Genomic DNA, 27,802 nt, shown 5'->3' on the forward strand with positions numbered 1-27,802 from the left:
GAATCTTATTTTCTCGTGTTGGTCAGAGTTCCCGAAATACTGACATGGTTAAAATCCCCTTTAATTAGTATAAGGGCACTGGGGTGTTTTGTTTGGAGACCAGCGACAACTGTGTGGATGATGTCGCATGCACTCTGTGCTGCAGCTGATGGAGGAATGTAAACAGTCACAACAATGGCGTGTGAAAACTCACGGGGCAGGTAGTATGGCCTCAGTCCAACCACCAACAGCTCAATGTCTGGAGTACAGATACAGTCTTTCACTGTTACATGTCCAGGGTTGCACCATTTAGAGTTAACAAAAACTGCGAGACCACCTCCTCTTTTCTTGCCGCTCTGTTTGCTCCTGTCCGCTCGCACTAGTGAGAACCCAGGCAGCTCAAGCGAGCTGTCCGGTATATTTTTATTCAGCCAGTTCTCGGTGAGGCAAAGCAAGCTACACTCTCTGTACTCTCGCTGGCTGCTAGCTAGAGCTGTAAGTTCATCCACTTTGTTGCAGCGTGACCCCACATTCCCCATAATAATTTTTGGGAGAAATGGTTTAAATCTCCTACGTTTTTCTTGATGCTTCACTCCTGGTCTACAGCCCCTCCTGCGCCTCCTCGGGTCTTGGGGGATTTCAGGTTTTATACCAAGAAGCAGACTTGTTCCCTTGAGAGCTAACAGTTGCACCCTTGTATAGATGCCGTTGCCACAGAAACGTATATTTTCTGATGCAGTTTCCATAATCTCCATATGTCTTTCCACAGGAATTCGAAAAACCCAACTCATCCACTTTCATCCGTTATCAGAGAGAAAGCATAGATCTTGATTTGACTTGGATGAACAGATGATAATTCAGTAAAAAACTTGCAAAAAACAAAAAACAATCAGAGGAGCTGCTGTAACAGACTGCCACCTAACAGGCGCCATTCTAGAAGAGAAGCCAATATAGGAGAAATATGATCTCTGCAAGTTCCTGTCAGGACCCTGGTTGCGGCATTCTGGATTAACTGGAGGCTTTTTATGGTTATACTGGGACATCCAGATAGTAATGAGTTACAGTAATCTAGCCTTGAGGTAACAAATGCATGGACTAGTTTTTCTGCATCATTTTGAGACAGGATGTTCCTAATTTTGGCAATGTTGCGCAGGTGAAAGAAGGCAGTTCTAGAGACTTGTTTTATGTGTGAGTTAAAGGACATGTCCTGATCAAAAATAACTCCAAGGTTTTTTACAGTAGTGCTAGAGGCCAGGGTTATGCCATCTAGAGTAGCTATAATTTTAGAAAAGTTATTTCTGAGATTTTTTGGCCCAAATACAATGACTTCTGTTTTCTCTGAGTTTAAAAGTAAAAAGTTACTGGTCATCCAGGCCTTTATGTCAGTTAGACAGGCTTGAAGTCTGGTTAACTGGTTTGTGTTAACAGGTTTAATAGATAGATACCACTGAGTGTCATCTGCATAACTATGGTAATTAATAGAGTGCTCCCTAATGACATATCCTAAAGGAAGCATGTACAGGGTGAACAGAATCGGTCCTAGAGTTTCTTTACAAATACATGGAGGCAGCTCACGTCCAACTTCTCTACACAGTCCACAAGGTCTAGTTCCGCAGCCTAGCTGTGCAAACATAAGTCCAAGGCTAGCGAACACATGCAGTGTATACACTCATAATAACAATACGCTGTGCTTTTGTAAAATTAAGAAAGCAGACAGGGTGAGCTCTCTGTCTTCTCTGTCTCTGTCATCTCTCTTCACAGACACGTAAATAATAAAACCAGAATCTCAGCGAATACTTGCCTCATAAAAATAAGAAATACATGGCTAGAAAGCTTGAAAGATCTTCTTTTAAATGAAACAATTCAAGTCGAAAACAAACCACCACTTTTTCTTTAATCTGTATGAATGTAAGGAGCGGTGCATTTTCTTAGCTTCATATAAAGGTACATGGTATTTTCTAGTATGTTCAAGCTACAATTTGATGTGATTCCAAGGAAACTATGTATGCAAAGAGCTTTCACCCACTCAAAAAAGCATTCATTTTGAGCAGCCCACCTTAAAAAGTCTTCCACGTCCCAGGTGGAGAAAGGCAATATACTTTTGCAATATATATATATATATATATATATATATATATATATTTATCATTTATCAATATATATCATATATACTCGCAACATTTCCAAAATTAGGAACATCCTGTCTCAAAATGATGCAGAAAAACTAGTCCATGCATTTGTTACCTCAAGGCTAGATTAGATGTTACCAACACTAAACCTTAATTAAACAAACCCAACACCCCATCATTCTAGTAGTCAGAGTGGTCAGGGTGCGACATATACTGTATATCTTATGTTTTATATCTTATCTTATATTTTAATATAATAATATTTCTACAACTGTTATTCTAGCTGCATGCTTTTAAGTATCTCCATACTCCTCCAACAGTTAGTTGTGGTATTGATATATCAGAGAGTGTGGTGGGGCTGTGGGGTTAATATGTCCTGGGGGCATGTATTACCCAGATTTATTTTTTGAGTGGTGGTGGTTTAAGTACAGGGTTGCCAGATACAAACTACATGGAATTTACTAACTCAAAATAGCAGATGAAGTATGAAGTTACTATTGAAATTTTGCTACCCTACTTGACCAATAGTCAGGTGTAATTTCTCAGACAGAGCCACAGCTCTCAGAGTTAGAACTTTATTCCTCAGCAAGCCCTGCTGCAATCATCACAACTGCAGCATCCACCACCCCCCACGCTGTCACCGAAATCATTCTTTGTCTCCACAGCCTGATAACAGCACAGTAAGCTCTAACTGATATGTGCTGGGTCCAGGCTGCAATACTGTTAGTCATGGCTCTCCAGGAAAAGCCGGGGCCCATGCAAATAGCAATTTAGCAAACAAATTATAGCAAACAAAATATGCAAATAGCAATTTCAATCCCAGTTTTGATAGGTAACAGAAAAAGTTTGGTAAATCTACAGAGAAATAAGGTTTACCCAGTGCATTCTGCAAATTTATGTATCCCTTGCCAACCACAGTATGTCCCAAAACATGGGGAAAATGTTTTTAACACACTAAATTTAGCTCTTTTAAATGTCAGCTCTTTGGTAGGCAAATCATTTTTAATCAATGATTTTATTATTACGCACAAGCTTGATTTTATGTTTTTAACTGAAACATGGTTAGGACAAGATAATAATGCTGCAGTTCTTATTGAATCAACTCCTCCAAATTTCAGTTTCATGAGTGAAACAAGAATACATAAGAAAGGAGGTGGAGTTGCCATTTTATTTAATGATAGCCTCAAATGCAAAAACATATCATATGGAAAGTTTGACTCCTTTGAATATGTACATACCAAATCCTCTTGTCGAGCAACATTTGTAACTATTTATAGAACCCTAAAGTACAATGCACATTTTTTTGACGAGTTTGCTAAATTACTATCTATTGTATGCATTGATTTTGATTGCATTGTTTTATTGGGTGACTTTAACTTTCATGTTGATAATCTCAATGATGCAAGTGCAAAAGAACTCTTGAACATCCTGGACAACTTTAGGCTTTCTCAGTATGTAACAGATCCAACACATATCAAGGGACACACACTGGATCTAATAATCTCTAAAGGTCTTAATATTTCTGAGGTGGTGGTGACCGATGTTGCGCTTTCTGGTCATTTCTGTATTTTTTTTAAAACAACCAAGGTAGTCAAAAAGTGGAATATTAATGAGAAGAGCTGTGCATTATTCATTCAGGCTTTTGCACCATCATGCCATCAGCCCCTGTTGATGATCCCGTAAGCAGTTTCAACTCCAAAGTTATGACTGTTAATTGATTCCATTGCCCCAATTAAGACCAAGGTATTGTCAGCAAGAAAAAAGTCACCTTGGAGAAATGCCACAGTGGTTAAAATTCAGAAAAGAATATGCAGACAGGAAGAACGCAAGTGGCGAAAAACCAAACTCCAGGTTCATTTTGACTTGTACAAAGAGAGTCTTCACAACTATAACCAAAAATTAAAAAATGCAAGGCAATCATTTTTCTCAGAGGTTATCAATAGAAACAGCAATAATGCCCGCACATTGTTTTCTGTTGTAGACAGACTCACAAACCCAGCACCCTCTCTTCCTTCTGAACTGCTGTCCAAAAAGTCATGCAATGATTTTGCAGCTTTTTTCACAGACAAAATATCAAAGATAAGACAAACTATATCTAGCTGCAGTCCAAGGAACATGGCAATATCACCTGTGCCTCCTTGTTCTCCAGTGAATCTAGAACATTTTGATTTCCTTGATCACAGAGCTCTGGCAGAAACGCTTCTACAATTAAAATCTACATCATGCTGCCTTGATATTTTACCAACAAATTTAAAAAAAATTTTTTTTAACAGTATCCAGATGTATTGCAGATTGTCAATAGTTCTCTTCAGTCAGGGCAGTTTCCCCAGACCTTAAAAACTGCTGTTATAAAACCTAATCTAAAGCCTAATCTAGATGCTTCAGCAGTAAGTAACTACAGGCCAATATCAAATCTTCCATTTTTGGGAAAAATAATTGAAAAAGTAGTTTTTCAACAAATTCACAGTTTTATGGTGCAAAACAATCTTTTTAATGCACTTCAGTCTGGATTTCGCACACACCACAGCACTGAGACTGCACTTATTAAAATTTTAAATGATTTACATTTGAATAATGATGAATCCAAAACCTCTGTTTTAGTACTACTGGATCTCAGTGCTGCATTTGACACAGTTGATCATGATGTGCTGCTTGATAGACTAGAAACGTGGGTGGGAGTTACTGGCACAGTGTTAAATTGGTTAAAATCTTACTTACAAGATAGAGACTATTTTGTCTCACTTGGTAATTATGAGTCTGAGCGAACAAAAATTAAATGTGGGGTCCCTCAAGGGTCTATTCTTGGAACTCTCTTATTCAATATCTACATGATGCCCCTTGCTCAGATTATGGAATACTACAACATTGACTACCATACCTATGCAGACGACACCAAAATTTATCAGTATCATCTCATGATTATAGTCCTCTAATTTCATTATGTGAGTGAATTAATCAAGTCAAAGAATGGATATGGCAGAATTTTCTCCAGCTCAATACAGATAAGACAGAAGTGATTGTTTTTGGCCCCAAAAATGAAAGGTCAAAGGTCATTGCTCACCTTGACTCCATGTCATTGAAAGCTACAAATCAAGCCAGAAACCTTGGTGTAATCATTGACTCAGACCTGAATTTTAACAACCACATAAAATCCATCACTAAATCTACCTATTACCACCTGAAAAACATTGCAGAAAAACCTGTTCATGCATTTATCTCCAGTAGGTTAGATTATTGTAATGGCTGGCAGCTGCAGCTAATCCAGAATGCTGCTGCCAGAGTCCTTACAAACACCAGGAAACTGGACCATATCACACCAGTTCTTAGATCACTACACTGGTTTCCCATTAATCAAAGGATAGATTTTAAAATCTTATTGCTAGTTTATAAAGCACTAAATGGTTGTAGACCAAAATATATTCAAGATGTATTAGTTCCCTGTGAGGTTTCCAGACCCCTCAGGTCATCTGGGACAGGTCTACTGTGTGTTCCCAGAACCAGAACCAAACAAAGTGAAGCAGCATTCAGTTACTATGCTCCTCACTTGTGGAACAAACTTCCTGAACACCTGAGGTCTGCTCAAACTATCAGCTCATTCAAATCAGGACTGAAAATTCTGTTGTTTACTGCTGCCTGCAAATAATTGTTCATCCTTGTTTTCTTAATGTGCTTTTACATCTTATTTTAATTTACTTTATTTCATTTAAATTTATTTTATTTTAAATGTCTTTGTTTTTAAATGCTCTTTCCCATGCTTTTAATGTAATTATATGCCTTGTAAACCACTTTGAATTGTGTAGTGTATGAATGGTGCTATACAAATAAATTTGCCTTTGCCTTTATGCAGAGGGCTAACTCAATGTTGGTGTTTGACTAAATGTACAGTTTGTGGTACAGTGGATCATTCACAAAATGTAAGGGAAGAATGAAGCTCTGACAAAAATGACTGAGTAGGGATCCCAGTAATGCTGCAGTAAAATACTATGCTGATCACCAGAATTATGCAACAGGTGGGTAGGACCTGAAAGCTGGAATCAGCTCTCAGTGGTGCAGTTCTGAGTATTATTTAGAGCTGACCAATAAACTGAATGAACAGAGTATCTATACCAATACCAACTGTAACCCTCACAGGAAAAATTAGGCACTTTGGTATAGTGTCCTGGCAAAGCTTGAGGCACTGGCAAGGCAAAGAACCTGGGGAGTGTGAAAAACCAAAATTTCTGCTTTAAGAATCTCAAAAAGCATCCAAGAATGTCTTAGTTCAGGCTTATGCTTGATTAAATGCCCTTGCGTAATGGAATGCTTGGCTTGTTTTCATCAGCACACAATGGCACAATATTTTTTGTGTAACTGTAAGCAAACCCCTTTTACGACACAGGAAGAAAACAATTTTAAGGTCATTCAAGCCATTAAAATCAATGGAAACACTGTTTTCTCTCTCTCTCTCTCTCTCTCTCTCTCTCTACCTCCTGTGTCCTGGACCACCACTAACCTGTAATGTCTATTTCCTGTTTATTGTTGCTGTTCTTGTCTCTCTCCTGAGGTTAAAAAGGAAACATAGGAGGTTGCCACAGCCAAAACATTCAAAATATATTAAAATGCTCAGCCATTTGTGCGTATAGCATAGCCACAAAGAACCTGTGCCACAAAGCCACAAAGAACCCACAGCCATTTGTGGCTATGCTATACGCACAAATGGCTGAAACTAACTGCCAGACTAGACTGTACTGACATACTGAATTGCATGAAAATAAAAGACAAACAGGAAAGCATCAAGTGTGCGAAAACAACTACTGCAAAGACTCTAATAAGGTAATCTAAAAGTTAGCCAAAATGTGAAATCCATGCTGACTGAATGTATCATCAAAAATAGATATCAAGAGGATTTTCCTTCAATTTTTTTTCTTGGTTCTGTAATTTGTCTTCTTATTCAAGTTAATTCCTAAAAGGTGAATTTAAATTTTTGTAAAAAAAAATACTGTGTGTGGTTTGTTTTCTAGCTTCTTGGGTGGATGTACTGCATTACATCACATATCTGTGTCATGATCCGTATTTTGTGTTTTCTGTTTTGTACTTTTATTTTGAAGGATCATGACAAACCTAGTTTTGTTCTGTTTTGTTTCTCTTTACTTTGACCCAATTAGTTAATTGTTTTCACCTATGCCTTGTTTGTGTTTTCCCCTTCATATACCTTTGTTCAGCCATAGTCTAGTTGCCAGGTTGTCTCTCATTCGAACCTCTCATTTGAACGCTCGCTTGAGCTGCCCAGCACTGCCAAGAACTGCCATTGTTCTGCTAAGTACTTTCCAAGTTTGTTTTTGCCTTATTGTTTTTCCTGAACCCCTTCCACTTGTCTGGTGTTTATGTTTCCGTGTCTGAGTGGATGTGTCTTGTCCTTGTAGTGTTCATGTCTCATGTTCATGTTTAGTTCCCCTCATTCATGCCTTAGTCTTGTCTTGCTCCTCTGTTCATGTTCATGTTACCTTGTGGTCTGGTGTGTCCCCCATTGTGTGTGTGACCCAGACCTTCATGCTCTGTTCCCCTGTGTCTGTGTTCATGTTTCCTGTGTAGCCTGATGTGTCTCCGAGTACATGTGTGACCCAGGCTTTCATGCTCTGTTCCCCTGTATTCTTGTCCATGTCTCCCTGCAGTCTGGTGCGTCCCCGAGTGCATGTGACCCAGACTCCCATGCTTCGTTTCCCCCGTATTCCTGTCCATGTCTCCCTGTAGTCTGGTGTGTCTCCCCGTCTGTGTGTGACCCAGACTCTTCATGCCCTGTTTCCCTGTCCTTGTTCCCCTGTGATCTGATGAGTGCCCAAGTGTGTGCGTGACCCAGACCCCCTGCCTTGTCCCTGAATTCTTGTTCCCTGTAGGCTTGTGTGACCCCAGTGTGTGTGTGTCCCAGGTCCCATGTCTTGTCCCCTCAGTTCATGTTGTCTTGTCCCTTAGTTTGGATTCCCATGTCCTTGTGTTCCCCGCCAACCTCTGTATCTTTGTTCCTTGTCCCCTAGTTTCCTGTTTTCTTGTTTGTGGTTTTCCTTGTTTTTTGTTTAAATAAAGTTTCCTTTTTATTGCACCTGAAGTACCAGAGTGGGCGTAATTATTGGTCCGAATCTTAATTACAACCCTGAATCGTGACAATCTGATATATGAAGCTATATTGTCATGTATTTTACTATGTGTCTTACTCCTTGTAAATGTGCTTTATTAAAATATATAAAGCCATACTAAATATGGCTTTATTCTTCCCTATTTCAAAGTGTATTTCCAAATACACACATCCAGCCATCTTTAAAACATGTTGTAAGTTCTCATTATGACAGAAGCTTTATGGTTAAGTGAAATTCTCTACATTTTTAAAAGCACATTGTATTTTGTGCTTCTCTATAGTTTATTTCAAACCACATTCAATTTAAGTAACACTTGTTAGGGAACTTATTTTACATTATTTAATAAGTTATAACAATATATTCCCTAGATTTAAAAACTCCCATGTGAAGAAATCATTGTGGAAGGTATTTTGTTCGACATGAGAAAGCCTGCTGGTGGCGGTCACCTTTGTCACTATCATGTCTTACAGAACATTGCCATCTCTAGAGCTATGCTGCTAACATGGCTAAAAGGTCTTATAGTACTTTATGTTATTAATAATTGGTACTTCTTTTAAGAGGAACAAAATCCCACAAGATGTTGGGACACTGGGCAGAACAGAGCTGCCTCATGTCTGTGGGGCATTTTAAGGTTTTACCATTTACTGAATTGCAAGGCTAAATTATACTACAGGACTGTTGGACAGTGTTTTATATTAATTTCTCTCCAGAAAAATTAGAGAAAAAAAAAGTTTGGGGCTAGCTTTCACTTAGACAGGATAAATGTCTGATGTGACTGGGGGCCTTACCTGTTCCTGGAGGGGGGCATTTGTCACAACGAGGGCCCCAGGCCTTGCCAACACTGCAGCAGCAGAGCTGTTTGCTCAGCTGGGCAGAAACTGGGTGCAAACACTGCCTCCCTGAGCTGACCAAACGGAAGCAAGCCCCCTTCTCCTCTGGGACGGCAGGCGTGTTGACTGAAGTGGAGTGCAGAAGAAGGACAAACAAAAGGAGGGGAGAGGTGTAGGAAGAAGTGCACCACAGTGTAGAAGACATATATGGTGGAAGGAGAGGATAGAGAGTGGGAAAATAAAGAGGTCCCCTTCACCAAAGCAATCTTCCCTTCTCACCTACAAATTTCTGCAGTCTAAATTTTTTACCTGAAAACAACAGACTGCATAAGGAAAAATCCATATTTTACAGTGAGAAGCCAGTCAACAATTACAGCTGACAGAAAATACACCTGAAGCACAGATGTAGTAGGAAAAAACATGTTTTCAAGCAAATACACAGGGTCACATTAAGAGATGCAGGGTCAGATTAAGCCATGCAGGAGACTTTGGCTTAGTTTGTGTTTTCAAAGTTGTATAGTTTTCCTTTATGACAGTAACATTACCTGGAGTAAATCACCTCAGTTACTGGTTACGTGAACAAGTTTTCCTACAAGTTTCTGCTCCTATTCTTTATCTTATGCCTTACTTGCTGCTGTGATGATTTCCCTGCTGTGGGACAAATAAAGGTTTTTCTTATCTTAAATAATAAAATATTGTCTTAAAAGGCTCACTGAAGCCAGTTCTGAGGCTGTAATGCAGTTCATATCAAGTCACACTGGTTTAAATGTTGCAATGAATATAATTCATTATAGGAAGTATAGGAAGCAAATTGGTAAGCATGGAAATGGTTATGTAAAATATTAAGATGTGTCAGTGTTTTGCACTTACTGTTGAAAAACATACTAACATTTATCATACTAAGCACTTATTTTTGGAGTATACTGAGTTTCTTTTGAAAGATGAGAAGACTGACAGTATTGCCATGTCTGTGTTGAGTATATAGCTGGAGTTAGGACTCGGTTAGTCTAGTTCATGCAGTAAACCTGGCAGAAGGAGTTAAACACCATATGTATTCACGTCCAAAATTCAGAAATACACCTAAATATCTTGTGTGTTTATGTATAAATGCATATTCAAACAGAAATGGATGAGTCATACTCAGAGATATTAGTCTATAGTAGTTAGACACAGCAGTACTAAGCTAATGCTAATGTCATCATGTTAACATGGTCACAATGAATTTCACATGCTGCTGTTTAGCAGATTGAAAGTTTGTTCACCATGTTAGTTTAAGTTAGTTTGCTAACGTGCTAATTAGCACTGGACAGTAGATTCAGTCTAGATCAAAATTATGGACTGCCAAATGCAAAACCAATGAACATTGGCATTCTTTGTTTATGTATGATGTCCTTCATTTTACATCTAGATTAAAACTGAAATAACAGACTCAACCTAGACCTCCAGACAGCAACAACTTCAAGGAACAGTCCTAGCAAAATCTGGAAATAAGACTTATTGATAAGACTTATAAATAAGACATATAAAGTTCCCTGGAGCAATGTAAACTCCATTATTGTGACTCTTCCTACAGGCCAAATCGAGTAAATGGGAAAGTGGGGCTTTGGTCATGTAGGTAACTAAGAAATCAACATCCTCTCTCTGTAGGGTTCATCTGTTGAAATGGGACACTCTGGCAGAACAAAAACTACCTCTGCAGCTCAGTGACAGGCTGGCATTGATGGCTGAGCAAGTAGGTGAAGCCAGTCCTGATGCAAAAATATATGACAGCTAACATGGTGTTTGCCAAACTGCACTTAAATGACTATGAAAGCACAAGGAAAATGCTTCTGAAAGTGAGATGAGGGCAAAATGAAGCTCTTTAGTATGTAATACTGTGCGCCATATTTGCCAAAAACAGCATGGTGGTTTCAACATCACAAAGGAATGAGTGTTGGATCAGGAATTAGGTAAAGGGAAAGTGACACAAATACAGACAGGAGTTTGTCAGATTGTGTAACCACTCACCGTATGCCTTTGCAATGTTGGCATCAAGAGTAAAGCAACTGATAATTTTTTATAATTTCTCAAAACCGACAATTTGACAGTCATACTTGTTCACGACAGTAAATGGCCAGGTGCCTGGCTATGAGAAAACAGACAAGATTTATTCTTCAGACAGTGTCATTTCCTGCATGTATAACATAGTGCTACACAGTGAATGACCCTGAAGATAGACTGTTCCACTGTGCACTTCATTTGCACCATACGTTGTGCTGGGACATTAATAAGAATGCCGAGCTGTTACCCTGTAATTTTTAGTGTGAAACCATCTGAGTCATGCTGCCACTGTCCACAGGACAACATAGCAGGTACAAGGTGTTGTTTGTCCTGTTCACATGTTAGAGGTGTGCTGGCTTGTGTAAACCTCAGTAAGAGTCTATTTTCTGCAGATCATTATCTACCATCATAGATCTTTGTGGTTTTACTGGTGACTAAATAGCTAATTTTTCACTTAAAGGTGAAGATGAAAAGACTGTTCTGTTAACTTTGACAAATAAATACAGTGCACTGGTTCCCAAAAATGTTGTTTTTGGTTTGCCAGTAGAAATATTCTAATGTGGACAAGATTGCAACAGGTTAATATCTGAAAGTGTGAACAGTTTCAAGCTCTGAATGTATCAAGAGTTCAACTTTTAGAAGAAGTATTATCTTTCTAGTCACCAGTACAGCCACACATGATGTGAGCCAGGTGTTCGGTTGGCATTAGTAGATGGTTGCAGGTTGGATCACTCAGTCCTGCAGAAATAAAGGGGGTTGTACGGGATCCATGGAAAAATGACACTAGAAAGTGGCACAGTGAAGGTGGTTTGCTATTGATCAACAACAAAAATTCGCACAAGATCACTAGTGTTGAAGAGAATAGATTTTATGTCTGTTTCCAGGCCTGCTAGAAGTCAGCATTAATATTTTTAAAATCTCTTCTGTTAAAACTGTGGAGTAATCAGTGATGGTAATAAAACACTTTCATTAGTTATGAGATTCAAAGAGAACCATACAGAATATACCAACTCCTTTAGATTTTATCAGACACAAACAAACACATACAATCACAATGAAGTGGGTGATTAACCCTATTCAAGACTCATCTCATGACCGCTCATGAGTGGTCTGTTAACCACATCTTTCATCTGTGCCGGTGTCATTGCTGTATCTCTTCCCCTCTCCTGTTAACCTGACTCTTCTACCTTGTCTAGGTGAAGACATGAGATATCTTAGATTTACCTTATGTTTCGCCCTGCAGTACATGCATGATGGGATGTTTTTATCCATGCACAATATTCATCTGCTCATCTTTAAACACACTTCAGTTTTAGAAGCATTCAAATGAGCTCTTGCTTACTTTGGAGGAGATGGTAGGGAAAATTAATAAAACCTTTATTTAGAAGTGTTTCATATCAGGAGATGACATGATGGTCAATATCAAGCTCCAATAAGATTCTGTTAAGAGCAATCAGCACATCAGAGATAGGCATGCAAATGCATTAATATCTGCCAGTATAAGATTTCTTCAGTCTGACACTGCACTGTGGGATGTTCAAAGTGATAATGAAAGAGAAAGTAATGACAGAAAGCAGCTGAGAAAGTGTTTGATTGTAGGGCTTACATATGCATGTAGTCAAGGTGGAGTCAGGGATATAGCCAGGGTTACACATGCACCGGTAGCTGCCCACGGTGTTCACACAGTTTCCATTGGGACACACACTCTGTAGCTGGCACTCATCCAAATCTGTGAATCATCAAAATAAAGAAAAAACAAAGACTGTATGACAGAATTGTCTTTCACTCCATATTTTCTCAATCCATATGTAGTTCAAACAATTCTAAACATTTGTATTGTCAAACAACAAAATTAGAGTGCCAGGTTTTGTCAATAAAAACTACAGTGAAAGTTCTGAAATGCCAACTCTCATTCAGTGACTGGCAGAATTGCAGTTTTCTACGCTGCCCATAACCTCTGTTGTTCACAAGCTGATTTAGTAGATGACTTACTGCACTACTGCTAATAAGAAGCATCATGCATTCAGTAAGGTTCTGTCCTCATCAGTAATGTTATCTGACATTACTGTTTCATGGAGAAAGAAAATCTATGGAATAAATTAATTTACAATGCACTGAGAGACAAGAAGCAGCTACAAAACAGATAAGACAAGCTAGGAAAACTGGCAAGCTAGCACATCCACATTTAGGGATAATGTAAGATTCCTACATTAGGTACTGTCAGGAAGATGATTCAGTAATGTTATACTTCAAATGGCTGTCTTTCATGTTGCTATCAGAAGGAATGAGGCAGTCAACCGTGTAAATCTCAATTTAAATGTTGACTACAAAAATGTCACTGTTATCTGACATTTCAGCTTCCCCACACATGGAGGTGTATTTTAATGAACAGGTTTCTGAATGATCAGCTGCTCTGCAGTGGAGACAACAGGTTGTGGTTATAATGCTAAGTGAGTGGGAATGACAGAATTTAGAAATGCCAGTTGGATTTACTGAGGTAGGGTAAGTGTTGCTATTGGAGACAGTCAGTATGGCAGTCTGTCACTGTACCACCATTAGACTTGATGGAGCCTGGCCCACGGCTCATCTCCCTTAAAAACTGCACACACAAACAATATTCCTGCAAATGCCGGAGAGAAATTAAGTTTTATTTTCCCCAGAACAAAAACAAAAACTTCAGCTTTGAAGCCAACAAGGATGTGAACTTGTTGGATGTGTCTCTATTCTGAGAAGCTTTGGGCTGCTTGTCTACTTTTTTAGGATTGCAGAAGTTTGAACATTTACAATTTTGTTATAACCAAGCAAACTCTATCTGCTGATTAAGATCCTATGAAGTCAGAAACCCTAAGAGTTTAGTCAGTTTAATTCAAATTTCCCCAAATCACATGAAATTTTAATTTTAAAGGGCTTTACGATATGTACAGTCTTTGTCCAGGGACCATAAATGTTTGTAGATTGATGGCACTCCATATCATTCTAATAAAAATGGGGTAATGACCAAAAGATCAACATTGCCTTCCATTGTCATGTTGCTACCAAATGATAAAAGATACAGACACAGACTTACTTTTTGTAGTTCAGCTCACTGTTAATGTTTTGAAACTCAACTGTGAAATGTGTCGAGTTTTAGCAAGTCAAATTATTTCAGTGAGAACATGCTTGGCTCATAACACAGACTGTGACTCATGTCTGTATCCCACCATGACATCCAGTTTATAGGTGAAGGGGAGGACATAATTTTCAACCAGTTTGTTTTACTAGGCTGTTGACAGCAGGGAACTCATTATTTTAGATTTGTATTTATCTGTGTCTCTATTGTTAATCCAAACGAACTTAAACCAACAGCACATGGTAGCGAGGCAAAAATAAAAGACAGCTAACACACTGAAGTAGAAGGCTTTTTTGTCCTGATCACTGTAGCTGGGAGTGATCAAACTGGAAAAGCCAATGGAAAAGTCCAGAAAATGAATATTTGAAAAAGGTCAGACTGCAGATGGCAGTTTGATACTTTCTCACCCACTAGTCATCTGTGATAATGTCATGTGTTGGTGGTGCGGGGTGCTGGAGTGAAGGAGTGAAGGAGAGGCAGTAGGACTCAAATGCAGAACTGAAACAGGCTTTATTTCTTCCTGGGATCTCCAGGGCAGGACAAACACAAAACAGAGAGGCGAATACAAAGGGAAACTGAAAATCACAGAATGAGACGGGGAAAAAACTTGAGAAATCGAATGAAACGGGAAAACTGAGAAAACCGAATGAAACGGTAACAACTACAACTCTGGTAATAAGCAAAGGCAAGGCTTACGCAAACTAACAGTCATCAACTAGTTAGCTAATGCTTCAGCAAAGAACAAAGGAGACAGGGACGTATATAAATAGGGAAAATAACAAAGGTGATTAAATACAGGTGAAACTCATAAACTCAATGAACTAGTGTGAAGCTGCCAGGGACCAGTGCGAGGGAAAGAGAAAGTCTTGACAAAGTAAAGGTCCCCGGCAGGAAGTCCCGAAGGGCAATCATGACAGATAATGAGTTAAAACTCTTAGCACCCAGCTTCTGCTGTGTGAACTGTAGTCCTTCTCAGAATCAGTTGTCAAGCCACATGTCTTTAGGTAAAGAAGAAGAAGAAGAAGAAGTACTTTATTAATCCCCAAGGGGAAATTCAGTTGTTACAGCAGTTATTAAATTTGAGATTATTTAAATTATATTGATTAACAGTAATAAAGTAATTAATAAAGTAATAAACTAATTATTTATTTGGGGGGGTTGTGTGTGTGTGCGTACATGCATGTGTGTGTGTGTGTGTGTGTGTGTGTGTGTGTGTGTGCGCGCGTTATTGTTTATATTGAGGAATTATGGAGTCTTATGGCCGTGGACACAAAAGACTTTCAGTCAAGAATCTTTCAGTCTTGGCTTTAGGGGGAATTAGTCTGTGGCTGAATGAACTTCCCATTTGCCACAGTTCCTCATGAAGTGGGTGGGCAGAATTGTCCAGTATGGAGTTTATTTTGTCAACCATCCTCCTCTCTGCCACAGCCTCCAGACTGTCCAGTTCCAGTCCAACAACAGATTTTGCCTTCCTGATCAACTTATTTAGTCTGTTGGCCTCACCAGCCTTGATGCCACCTCCCCAGCACACAACTGCAAAGAACAGTGCACTCGCTACTACAGACTGATAGAACGTCTTCAGTAGCTTGTTGCACACACCAAAAGAACAGTCTCCTGAGGAAGAACAGTCTGCTCTGTCCTTTCTTGAAGAGTGCATCTGTATTGTTTGACCAGTCCAGTTTGTTGTTAATGTGGACTCCAAGGTATTTGTAGGAGTCCACAATCTCTACTTCGTTTCCAAGGATGGAGACGAGGACTGGGGTCTTCCTGTTCCTCCTAAAGTCCACCACCAGTTCTCTGGTTTTCTTGATATTGAGCTTTAGACAGTTGTTGTTACACCAATCAACAAATCTTTTTATCAAATGTCTGTATTCCTCATCATTATTGTTGATGCAGCCAATGATTGAAGAGTCATCAGAGAACTTTTGGAGGTGACAGGTTCCTGAGATGTAGCAGAAGTCTGAGATGTAGAGTGTAAGCAGGAATGGTGCTAGTACAGTTCCTTGAGGTGCACCAGTGCTGCTCATCACCACATCAGATATGCAGCCATCTAAGCGAACAAACTGTGGCCGCACAGTGAGGTAGTCTTTGATCCACTCCATCATATCTGCGGGAACTTCCATATCCTGCATCTTTGCACTTAGCAGGTGGGGCTGAATAGTGTTGAAAGCACTTGAAAAGTCAAAAAACATGACTCTCACAGTGTTGCCCTGCCTCTCCACATGGGAGTATGCTCTGTGCATTAAGAAGATGATGGCATCTTCCACTCCGATGTGTTCTTGATATGCAAACTGCAGGGGGTCCAGAAATTCAGACACTTGGGACCTCAGGTGTTGCAGGACCAGTCTCTCAAACACTTTCATGACATGTGATGTTAGCGCTACTGAAGTCACTAAGGGTACTGGGGCGAGTTCTTTTTGGTAATGGGACAATACAGGAAGTTTTCCATAACTTAGGCACCTTTTTGAGCCTCAGAGAGAGGTTGAAGACTTTCTGAAAAACCTCTGCAAGCTGTCCAGCACACACCTTAAGTACTCTGGGACTGATCTCATCTGGTCCTTTTGCTTTGTTGGCCTTTAGTTTAGCTAGTTCCTTCCTCACCTGTTCTGTGGCAAAGGCTGGGCCTGTGTATTGTGTTGATGAGGAGTCAGATGATGAGGGCAGGGGAGGAGTTATTGGAGGTGAGGTATACTTCAATGTTGTATGGCTGCTGATAGAGGAGATGGTATCAGTGGGCAATGGGGAGGCAGCATTGGCAGAGATGTTGGGTGGGGGGATGTGAAGAGACCCCAAGGCATCAGCTAAGGTGGTGTGTGAGGACAATGGATCAGAGTAAGAAGCAGAGGTGGTGTCACATCTATTGAAGAACAGGTTAAGTTCATTAGCAAACTTTAAGTCTCCTTCCACAGCAGTGTGAGACTTCTTATAACCAGTCATTATTTTCATCCCATTCCACACCTCTTTGATATTGTTCTGTCTCAACTTGTGCTCTACTCTGTCTCTATAGAGCTGCTTTGCCTCTCTCAGCTTCCTCTTGAGTTCCTTCTGTGCGGCTCGGAGTTCCTCGTCTCTTGCCATGAACGCCCTCTTCTTCTTGTTGAGGAGGCCTTTAATGTCCTTATTTATCCATGGCTTATTATTGGGGAAACAACGAACTCACAGAATTAGATGTAATCTGTGATGCAGTGAGAGATGCCTTTGATGTCCTCACCATGAGCGTCCATGAAAAGGTCCCAGTTTGTAACCCTGAAGCACTCCTGCAGGGCCTCCTCAGCATCCTTTGACCAAACTTTCACATACCTCTTGGTAGCAGACTGCTCTCTTACTACAGGCTTGTATGTTGGTACTAAATATATTAAGTTGTGGTCTGATCCACCAAGTGGGGGTAGGGCTGAAGAGCTGTATGCCTCCTTCACATTGGCATAAAGGAGATCAAGAATCTTATTTTCTCGTGTTGCACAGTCCACATACTGTTTGAAGTTGGTCAGAGTTCCCGAAATACTGACATGGTTAAAATCCCCATTAATTAGTATAAGGGCACTGGGGTGTTTTGTCTGGAGACCAGCGACAACTGTGTAGATGATGTCACATGCACTCTGTGCTGCAGCTGATGGAGGAATGTAAACAGTCACAACAATGGCGTGTGAAAACTCACGGGGGGCAGGTAGTATGGCCTCAGTCCAACCACCAACAGCTCAATGTCTGGAGTACAGATACAGTCTTTCACTGTTACATGTCCAGGGTTGCACCATTTAGAGTTAACAAAAACTGCGAGACCACCTCCTCTTTTCTTGCCGCTCTGTTTCCCTCTGTCTGCTTGCACTAGTGAGAACCCAGGCAGTTCAAGCGAGCTGTCCGGTATATTTTTATTCAGCCAGGTCTCGGTGAAGCAAAGCAAGCTACACTCTCTGTGCTCTCACTGGCTGCTAGCTAGAGCTGTAAGTTCATCCACTTTGTTGCAGAGTGACCTCACATTCCCCATAATAATTTTTGGGAGAAATGGTTTAAATCTCCTACGTTTTTCTCGATGCTTCACTCCTGCTCTGCAGCCCCTCCTATGCCTCCTCAGGTCTTGGGGGATTTCAGGTTTTATACCAAGAAGCAGACTTGTTCCCTTGAGAGCTAGCAGTTGCTCTCTTGTATAGATGCTGTTGCCACAGAAATGTATATTTTCTGATGCAGTTTCCATAATCTCCATATGTCTCTCCACAGGACTCGTCCACTTTCATCCGTTATCAGAGAGAAAGCATAGCTCTTGATTTGACTTGGATTAACAGATGATAATTCAGTAAAAAACAAAAAACAAACAGAGGAGCTGCTGTAACAGGCTGCCACCTAACAGGCGCCATTCTAGAATTTTAATTTTTTCCTAAAGTGAAATATCATAAATATACTCCCGTGATCAGGGAGAAAGTCGTCACCGGGGCCTTCAGTTTGGTGGGCTCCGATGCTGCCATGGAGAGATAAAAGGCAATGGTGTGAGATCGGAGCCAGACCAGTACACGGCCAATCACCTTCCACAGGTTGTACCGGCCAAACTGGGCATCCTGGGGCATTGGGCCAGCTCAAGGTGGACGGGGAGCTTACACCTGTTAGTCACCGTTGTGATGATGTCAGGAAGCTCCTGTAATAGCTGATGCATTTCTGGCATAGGAAATGTATGTGATTTTTTCCAATAATAAACATAGAGACACTTTTATAAGCCATTTTGCAATACTTGGTTTGCCATCTTTTTCCATGATAGTGCAATCACTCTCTTCGCTTGTAATATTCCCATGTTTATGAAGATTTTTTTCATAATGGTTTATGTGATGTCCTTCAGGGTATAAGCCTGAAAAATTTTGGTTCCAGTGCTAGTCTCACCGACAAAATGTCCTGTATTGTTACCCTAACCACTTCCCAAAATTCTTTTATTTTTGGATATAACCACAGACAATGAAATAATGTACCCTTATCTTCACCACATCTATTACAGAGGTCAGGAATCTGCCTGCTGAAAGTTTTTCTGGTTCTTATCAGCCAATTAAATTGCAGTATATTTTGTATTACCCGTCTGTGTTTGCGCTAGTTTACATGCTTAGCGCCACTGTTCCATTGAATTCCCCCGGTAAATCTGTTTTCCATGCATTAAGCTTAGAGACAGAGGATTCAGCAGAAGATGTCATCAGGAAGGTGATACTTTGATCATACTTTAGATATCATACCTTTATCATATGGATTTTTAATTAGAATATTCTCTAAGATGGACAGCAGGGAAATTTGTAAGATGATTTTGAAAAGACCTGATAAAACCATTTGATTGATTTATGAAAAAAATGTTTATGATATTAAATTTAGAAATCAATTGTTCAAAGGTTAAGCGTCTTCCACCCCCCGAGAGACATCTTTCATTAGTCCCACCCCCATTTTAAAACCACAGTCATCTCTACCTGGATCAAAATAGGTGTTGCCACAAATTGGGCTAAAAATGGAAAGGGGAGATGTTTCTTTTAAATATCTTTGAGTAGCATTCAAAATATAAATCATATTTTTAACTATAAGATTAAGCATAATCTTTTTGAGTATATTTATCAGAATATATATAGGTGGGAAAGGAAGCTTGAGGGAGAGCGACTCAGTGTTTCTCAGTGTTTCAGTGTTGTTTTTATCTTGTATTTATTTTAGAATTGTTTTTATCTCTGCCCACTGTTATATTCCATACAGAGACCCGATGCTGTAGCTGCTACAGGAGATTGTTGCTAAACAAAGTTTTGTTGTATCTCATTGTACAATGACAATGAAGTCTCTTCTTCTTCTCCATGCAGGGAGCTTTTCTACAACCAGTGCACAGGTGTGTGGGTTTACAGATGGTGGCTTTGCGGATGCAGCGTGAGGTGTAAATGTCCGTGATGAAGGTAAGAGAGATCCTGATGATCTTCACAGCTGTCTTCACTATTCGCTGCAGGGTCTTGTGATTCAAGACGGTGCAATTCCCAAACCAGGCAGTGATGCACTGTTTAGGATACTCTCGACAGTCCCTCTAGAGAACATGGTGAGGATGGGGCGTGGGAGATGTGCTTTCCTCAGCCTTCACAGAAAGTACAGGCACTGCTGGGCTTTCTTTGTTATGGAACTGATCCAGTTACAGAGGTAGGTGTTCAGGAACAGCAGGTTCAGGTCTCCAATCAGGTGCTGAGGAATGATTGTGTTGAATGCTGAACTGACGTTTATAAACAGCATATGTATCTATATTGTCCAGGTGGGTGAGGACGAGATGGAGGGTGGTGGTGATGGCGTCATCTGTTGAGTAGTTGGGGCGGTGAGTGAATTGTACGGTCACTGGGAGGAGGGATAATCTTCCTCTTCATCACGCCATTCTGTGCCTCAAACTGAGCGTAGAAGTCGCACCTGGGAGAAAGACATCAGTGTCACAGGCAGGTGATGTTATCTTGTAGTTGGTGATGGCCTGGATACCCTGCCACATGCGCCATGTGTCTCTGCTGGCTTTGAAGTGACTGTGGATTCTCTGAGCGTGTGTGCGCTTTGGCTCTCTGATGGCCCGGGACAGTTTGGCCCTCGCTGTTATGTCCGCCTTGACGTCTGCTCTAAAGGGTCCTCAGTAGCGCACTCACCTCTGCAGTCATCCAGAAGGGGTCTGCCAATGTGGATACAGTGTACAGAAAAGGGTAGAGCCACCTTTTGTTCTTGAGACGGATCGGTTCCTACAATGTCTGCAGTGACATGCTGTTCTACCACACTGTCATGGCAAGTACACTGTCCTATGCTGCTGTCTGTTGGGGGACTGGTATTACAGACAGAACTGTAAGCAATTGAACAAACTGGTTAAAAAGGCCAGTTCTGTGCTAGGCAGGGGACCATGGACCCTCTAAGAACTGTGGTGGAGCAGCAGATGTGGAGGAAGCTATAATGGACAATAATAAACACCCCTTACATGATCTAATGACTAAAAAGAGTAGCAGCTGCAGTGGGAGGCTCATCTCACTGCGTTACAGAACTGAAAATTTGAGGAGATCCTTTGTCCCCACAGCCATTAGACTTTTTAACATTAACCCTCAGGGGTCGACGAACGTGCCGCCATGTTTTGTGGCATCTTCTCCTGATAACGACGAAACAAACTTAAATTACTCCGTCAGTTTTGATCATACAGATGAGAGCAATATGTCATTTAAATTTGTAAAGGGTCTAGTTTTATTTGTATACCCTCATAATAACAACAAAACGCTGTGCTTTTGTAAAATAAAGAAAGCATACTGGATGCGCTCTCTGTCTTCTCCGTCTCTGCCATTTCTCTTCACAGACGCGTAAATAAAACAACCAGAATCTCAGCGAATACTTTGCTCATAAAAATAAGAATTATATGGCTAGAAAGCTTGAAATGTTTTCTTTTCAGTGAAACAATTCAAGTCGAAAACAAATCATCACTTTTTATTTAATCCGTATGAACGTACGGAGAAGTCCGTTTTTTCCTGTCTCACCTCATGTGGTCCCACCTTGTACACTGTCCACTGTTCACATGTAAATAATCTCAGGTGAACCAGGTAAATATGTGCACACCCCCGAGAAATGACATAAAACGTCAAACTTCATCATAGAATTTACTCACTTTTTCTGCACGTTTGGATGATGGCGCGTCACGGACGTGAAGAAGCGCTTCTTGTATTCCACACAGAGACAAACAGTTTAGCTTGTCCTCAGAGTAAAAACACTGATTTTAACTCAAATGAGGATCGTTTGGCTCCTCATTGTTTTGTATTGTGCTGCACTAATTCCCTCCCATCTACATTGACTGAAAGGCTCATTATGCGTGTCTTTGTCTGGTCGTTCAGTGCGTCTTTTGTCTTCTCAGGTAAATCACATGACTATTCATCCTCAGACACACCCTCTTGCATACAACATGCAGGTCTCCAAAGTCTTGTGAACCAATGTTCTGTTTGTGTTTTATGGTCTTATTTCAGTGAGTAAAAAATTGCAGTTTTTCACTAACCATGCATAAACACTTATTTCTCAAAAACACAATCACGTATAAACTTGCTTCTCACATATTATTGTAGCCAATTTTGTGCTGATTACAGTGTTATTGGACTTTAGACATTAATATGTTTAAAAGACACTGAAAAAAGCACAAATGTCAGGACATGTCAACATTTTTCCAGGCCCCAAAAGCCCCCTCAGACCCCAGAGGGTTAAGCTGGTTCTATTTCATCCGTTCTGACCGCCAGAGGGCGGTGCTGCAAGCACTGAATGTTACCTTTGCGCATGCGCAGTTCAAGTACTTATACCAACAAAGTCACGTGTGACCCTGGATGACCCCCGGAGGTGATATATTCCGGCGTCATCCAAGGCTCTTTTCCTCTTCTTCTCGCGCGCGGTTCGCATGGTGGCCGATTGCTTTGCCAGCGGGAAAAATTCCTTACCAGTTGCTGGGAGCTCCGTGACCCGAGTGGTCGGAGAAGCGGATTCGCCCTCCAGGGGCTGCGACTGTGGAATCGGGATCTTCTCGTTGTTACATTACCCGGGAGGTAATAATTGTGCGCTTTTTCGCTGTGGGTGCACCGCAGCAATAAAAGTTGTTTTCTGTTTGGAGTGGAATTTGTTGGTGATGGTGGCGTTTGCGCTCCCCTCATTGCTTCTTTTCTCTCGGCATTGGACGTATTGTGTGTCCGCCTCAGTGAAAACGCCGTGGTTGTTTTTTGTTAGTGGTATCGCAGTGCTGGTGGTGACGGTAGCGTCTCCGCTCCCCTCTCCCACTGGTTGTCGGCTGCATGATTTGATTGCTCAGGCCGCCATAGCGGTGTTTCGGTTGCCAATATCACAGATATTTACTTTCGCTGCGGTAAAACCGCTGCAGTTGATTTTCTTTGACAGCGCTACGCCTGGTGCCCCTGCTGGTGATGGCAGCGTTCGCGCTTCCCTCTCCCCCTTTTTCGTTTTGCTGCATCGTGTCTCCACTGCGGTTGGGACAATGTAGCTGGCTTCCTAATAACACAATAATATAATAAAAAGGTAGCTGGCACAGTCAGCACTGACTGAGCAGTGCCGCAAAGTCCTCCGTAGTGTCCCGGTGGAGCCGGGACACTTGTTTGGTGCAGCGGCATCGGCAGCGCTGGAGCGTACCATTCGGGCTCAGGAGACCAGACAGCAGCTGTCGAGCCTCAGCAGACCCATGGCTCCTCCGCCCACGTTCGGAGTTCAGGCTACATCCCCGAGGGACCGGCTGCCGCATAGAACCCGCCCTGCTACTGGTCCTTACCAGCACCAGCGGGCGCTGAGGGTGGGCGGGGGCTTTCAAGATCAAGCCTGTCCTTCGCTGGAACAGCCTTGGGCCCAGCGTCCCCTCCCCCCCCCCCCCCCCCCCATTTACCGCTAAGGGCCGTGGGGGCAGGGGATGAAACGTGCGGGCCGGCGGTCGGGAGCTTCACCACACAGCACCTCAGCTGTGGGGCTGCTCTCACTTCGGACCCATGGGTGGTTGCCACCTTGACATGGCATCCATCCATCCCATGGCATCCATCCCACTTTGAATGGTGCAGCTCTCATCTCTAGGAATTTGGCCGAGTTTCTTAGCCGACCTAAAGCCTGACAATCCAGGGTGGGGACCGGGATGCAGAGACTCAGTCTAAAACGCTTCTCTGCAGTTTCCTTAGAGCCGCCGCCCCCTTCAAACCACATAGAGACTGTGTCTGCCCCTCGAACATATAAATCAAACAAATCAGAAGTTAACAGAAGAGGAGTTATTCATAAAAACTTAATAAAAATTAAGACCACTCCTCTTATTGAACAGAAAAAAAGAACTGTCAAATGTGGATTATTAAATATTAGGTCCCTTTCTTCTAAATCTCTGTTAGTAAATGATTTGATAACTGATCACCAAATTGACCTACTTTATCTTACTGAAACCTGGTTACAGCAGGATGAATATGTCAGTCTGAATGAATCAACCCCCCTCAGTCATAAAAATTATCATGTTCCTCGAAGCACAGGTCGAGGTGGAGGAGTAGCTGCAATCTTCCAGTCAAACTTATTATTAAACTTTCATCCTCAGAACAATTATAACTCATTTGAGAGCCTCACTCTTAGTCTCTCACATACAAACTGGAAAACACAAAAACCAGTTCTACTTGTCATTTTGTACCGTCCACCTGTTCCTTACTCAGAGTTTTTAACTGAATTCCCTGACTTCCTGTCTGATTTAGTGCTTCGATCAGATAAAGTCATAGTGGGAGATTTTAACATTCATGTAGATGTTGAAAATAACAGCCTCAGCATTGCATTTAATTCTATATTAGATTCAATTGGTTTCATTCAAAACGTTAATAAACCCACCCACTGTTTTAATCACACCCTTGATCTTGTTCTGACCTATGGCATCGAAATTGAACATCTAATAATTTTTCCCCCAAATCCTGTTTTGTCAGATCATTCTTTAATAACTTTCGAATTTAAAATGATGGATCATGCAGCGTCTGGAAGAAAATTCCACTACAGCAGATGTTTATCCGACAACGCTGTTAATAAATTTAAGAAAATGATTCCATCTTTATTTGCATCTATGCCAAGTATAAACATAGTGGAGGGCAGCTGCCTTAATCCTACTCCCTACCAAATTGATCATGTTGTTGACAGCGCTGTAACCTCTGCGTGAAACGCTTGATTCTGTAGCCCCTCTGAAAAAGAAGTTAGTGATTCAGAGAAGACTAGCCCCATGGTATAATTTACATGTTCGTACCTTAAAGCAGGCATCACGAAGGCTGGAAAGGAAGTGGCGTTCCACAAACTTAGAGGAAATTTTTCTAGCCTGGAAAAACAGTCTACTAACATATAAAAAAGCTCTCCGTAAAGCCAGAACTGCATACTATTCATCACTAATAGAGGAAAATAAGAACAAGCTCTCAGCAGTGATGAATTTATGAGTTTCTTTACAAATAAAATCACAACTATTAGAGAGAAAATTCAGCAGATGCTTCCTATACCTGCAATAAATGAATCTTTTACTACAGTAGCTCTTGAATCATCATCAGTAGTTGCTTCATCGAAATCATCAACGTGTCTCTTGGACCCCATCCCGACTAGACTGCTTAAAGGCACCCTGCCATTAATTAACTCATCTTTATTGGACTTGGTAAATTTATCTCTAGTATCAGGCTACGTACCACAGGCCTTTAAGACTGCAGTAATCAAACCTTTACTCAAAAAGCCTAGTCTTGATCCAGGTGTCTTGGCTAATTATAGACCAATATCCAACCTGCCATTTATTTCTAAAATCCTAGAAAAAGCTGTTGCTAAGCAGCTATCAGACCACTTACACAGGAATGAACTATTTGAAGATTTCCAATCAGGATTTAGAGCAAATCATAGTACAGAAACAGCACTGTTGAAAGTTACCAACGATCTTCTCTTAGCCTCAGATAATGGACTTGTTTCGATACTTGTCCTCCTAGACCTTAGTGCAGCATTCGACACCATTGACCACAACATCTTATTACAGAGACTGGAGCATGTGATTGGTATCAGAGGAACAGCGTTAAAGTGGTTCCAATCCTATTTATCGGACAGATTCCAGTTTGTTCATGTCCATGATGAACCTTCCACACGAACAAAAGTTAGTTATGGAGTTCCACAAGGTTCTGTGCTAGGACCGATTCTGTTCACCCTGTACATGCTTCCTTTAGGATATATCATTAGGAAGCACTCTATTAATTACCACTGCTATGCGGATGACACTCAGTTATATCTATCTATTAAACCTGTTAACACAAACCAGTTAACCAGACTTCAAGCCTGTCTAACTGACATAAAGGCTTGGATGACCAGTAACTTTTTACTTTTAAACTCGGAGAAAACAGAAGTCATTATATTTGGGCCTAAAAATCTCAGAAATAACTTTTCTAAAATTATAGCTACTCTAGATGGCATAGCCCTGGCCTCCAGCACTACTGTAAAAAACCTTGGAGTTATTTTTGACCAGGACATGTCCTTTAACTCACACATAAAACAAATTTCTAGAACTGCATTCTTTCACCTGCGCAACATTTCCAAAATTAGGAACATCCTGTCTCAAAATGATGCAGAAAAACTAGTCCATGCGTTTGTTTCCTCAAGGCTAGATTACTGTAACTCATTACTATCTGGATGTCCTAATATCTTAATAAAAAGCCTCCAATTAATCCAGAATGCCGCAGCCAGAGTCCTGACAGGAACTAGCAAGAGAGATCATATTTCTCCTATATTGGCTTCTCTTCATTGGCTCCCTGTAAAATATAGAATAGAATTTAAAATCCTTCTTCTCACATACAAATCCCTTCATAATCAAGCTCCTTCATACCTTAAAGACCTCATAGTACCATGTTATCCCAATAGACCACTTCGCTCTCAGAGTGCAGGCCTACTTGTGGTTCCCAGAGTTCTCAAAAGCAGAATGGGAGGCAGAGCCTTTAGCTATCAAGCTCCTCTCCTGTGGAACCAGCTCTCAGCCTGGGTTCAGGAGGCAGACACTCTCTGTACTTTTAAGGCTAGACTTAAAACCTTCCTCTTTGACAAAGCATATAGTTAGGGCTGGCTTCAGGCAACCCTGAACCATCCCTTAGTTAGTTATGCTGCTATAGGCCTAGACTGCCCGAGGACCATCGGTGCACTGAGCTCCCCTACCCTACCCCCCCCCCCCCCCCCCCCCCTCCCACCTCATGTATATTCCACCATTGAATGTTACTAACCTTGTGCTCTCTCTCTACCCTAGTTTGTGCTCTCTCCCTCCCTCTCTCTCTCTCTCTCTCTCTCTGTACCTTCTGCAGGTGTCCCTGGTCCTGGAGCTGTTTATCGCTGATGTGCAGTTACTGGCCCCACCAACTTGCAGTGTCTATTTGTTGTTTATTGTTGCTGTTCTTTTCTCTCTGCTCTATCCACTCACCCCAACCGGTCGAGGCAGATGGCCGCCCAAACTGAAAAACGTCCCTTTAACGGGAGTTTTTTTCCTCTCCACTGTCGCCAAGTGCTTGCTCATAAGGGAATTGTTGGGTTTTTAGTTTTAGTTTTTGTAAAGTGCCTTGAGATGATTTGTATTGTGATTTGGCGCTATACAAATAAAAATTGAATTGAATTGAATTGAATTGACTCATGGGTACAAGTTGCAGTTCCGACGCCGGCCCCCTGTTTCGAGCCAGGAGCTTTCTGCCCTCCTCGCCAAATGGGCGATCGAGGTAGTAGACCCTCTGTTACAGCTCAGAGGGTTCTATTCCGCATATTTTCTCATTCCAAAAAGGACTTACGACGGCTCTGAAAGTTTTGCCGTTTCATATGCTGACCGTGACAGAGGTATTGCAGACCGTCGCCAGCGGGGACTGGTTCACCGCTATAGACCTCAGGGACGCTTACCTCCACGTCCCTATCTCACCACTGCACAGGAGGTTTCTCCGCTTCGCATACCGGGGACGCCACTGGCAATTACGGGCGCTTCCATTCGGACTGTCGCTTTTACCACGGGTGTTCACTCGGTGTGTGAAAGCGGCTCTTGCTCCCTTGCAAGCCCTGGGGGTCAGGCTGTTACCATACCTGGACGATTGGCTGGTCTGCGCCAAATCCCAGGCTCAGGCTACTCGGGACACGGCTCGT

General features: G+C 41.4%; 1 protein-coding gene across 7 annotated transcripts in view; it reads right to left on the reverse strand.

The window, feature by feature from the left end:
- The window catches only part of ltbp1 (latent transforming growth factor beta binding protein 1), a 206,642-nt gene that overhangs the window by 63,921 nt on the left and 114,919 nt on the right, over positions 1-27,802 (reverse strand). For 6 of the 7 annotated variants that reach the window (XM_026308759.1, XM_026308755.1, XM_026308761.1 and 3 more), the window contains exons 10-11: positions 12,695-12,817; positions 9,007-9,174 (exon numbers count right to left, since the gene is read on the reverse strand). In XM_026308759.1, the coding sequence (XP_026164544.1) occupies positions 9,007-9,174; positions 12,695-12,817 (291 nt within the window). The remainder of the gene's footprint in view (positions 1-9,006; positions 9,175-12,694; positions 12,818-27,802) is intronic. The other variant, XM_026308760.1, reaches the window with a different exon arrangement.

This window comes from Mastacembelus armatus, chromosome 15, assembly GCF_900324485.2.
Source record: "Mastacembelus armatus chromosome 15, fMasArm1.2, whole genome shotgun sequence".
NCBI classification, from domain to species: Eukaryota; Metazoa; Chordata; class Actinopteri; order Synbranchiformes; family Mastacembelidae; genus Mastacembelus; species Mastacembelus armatus.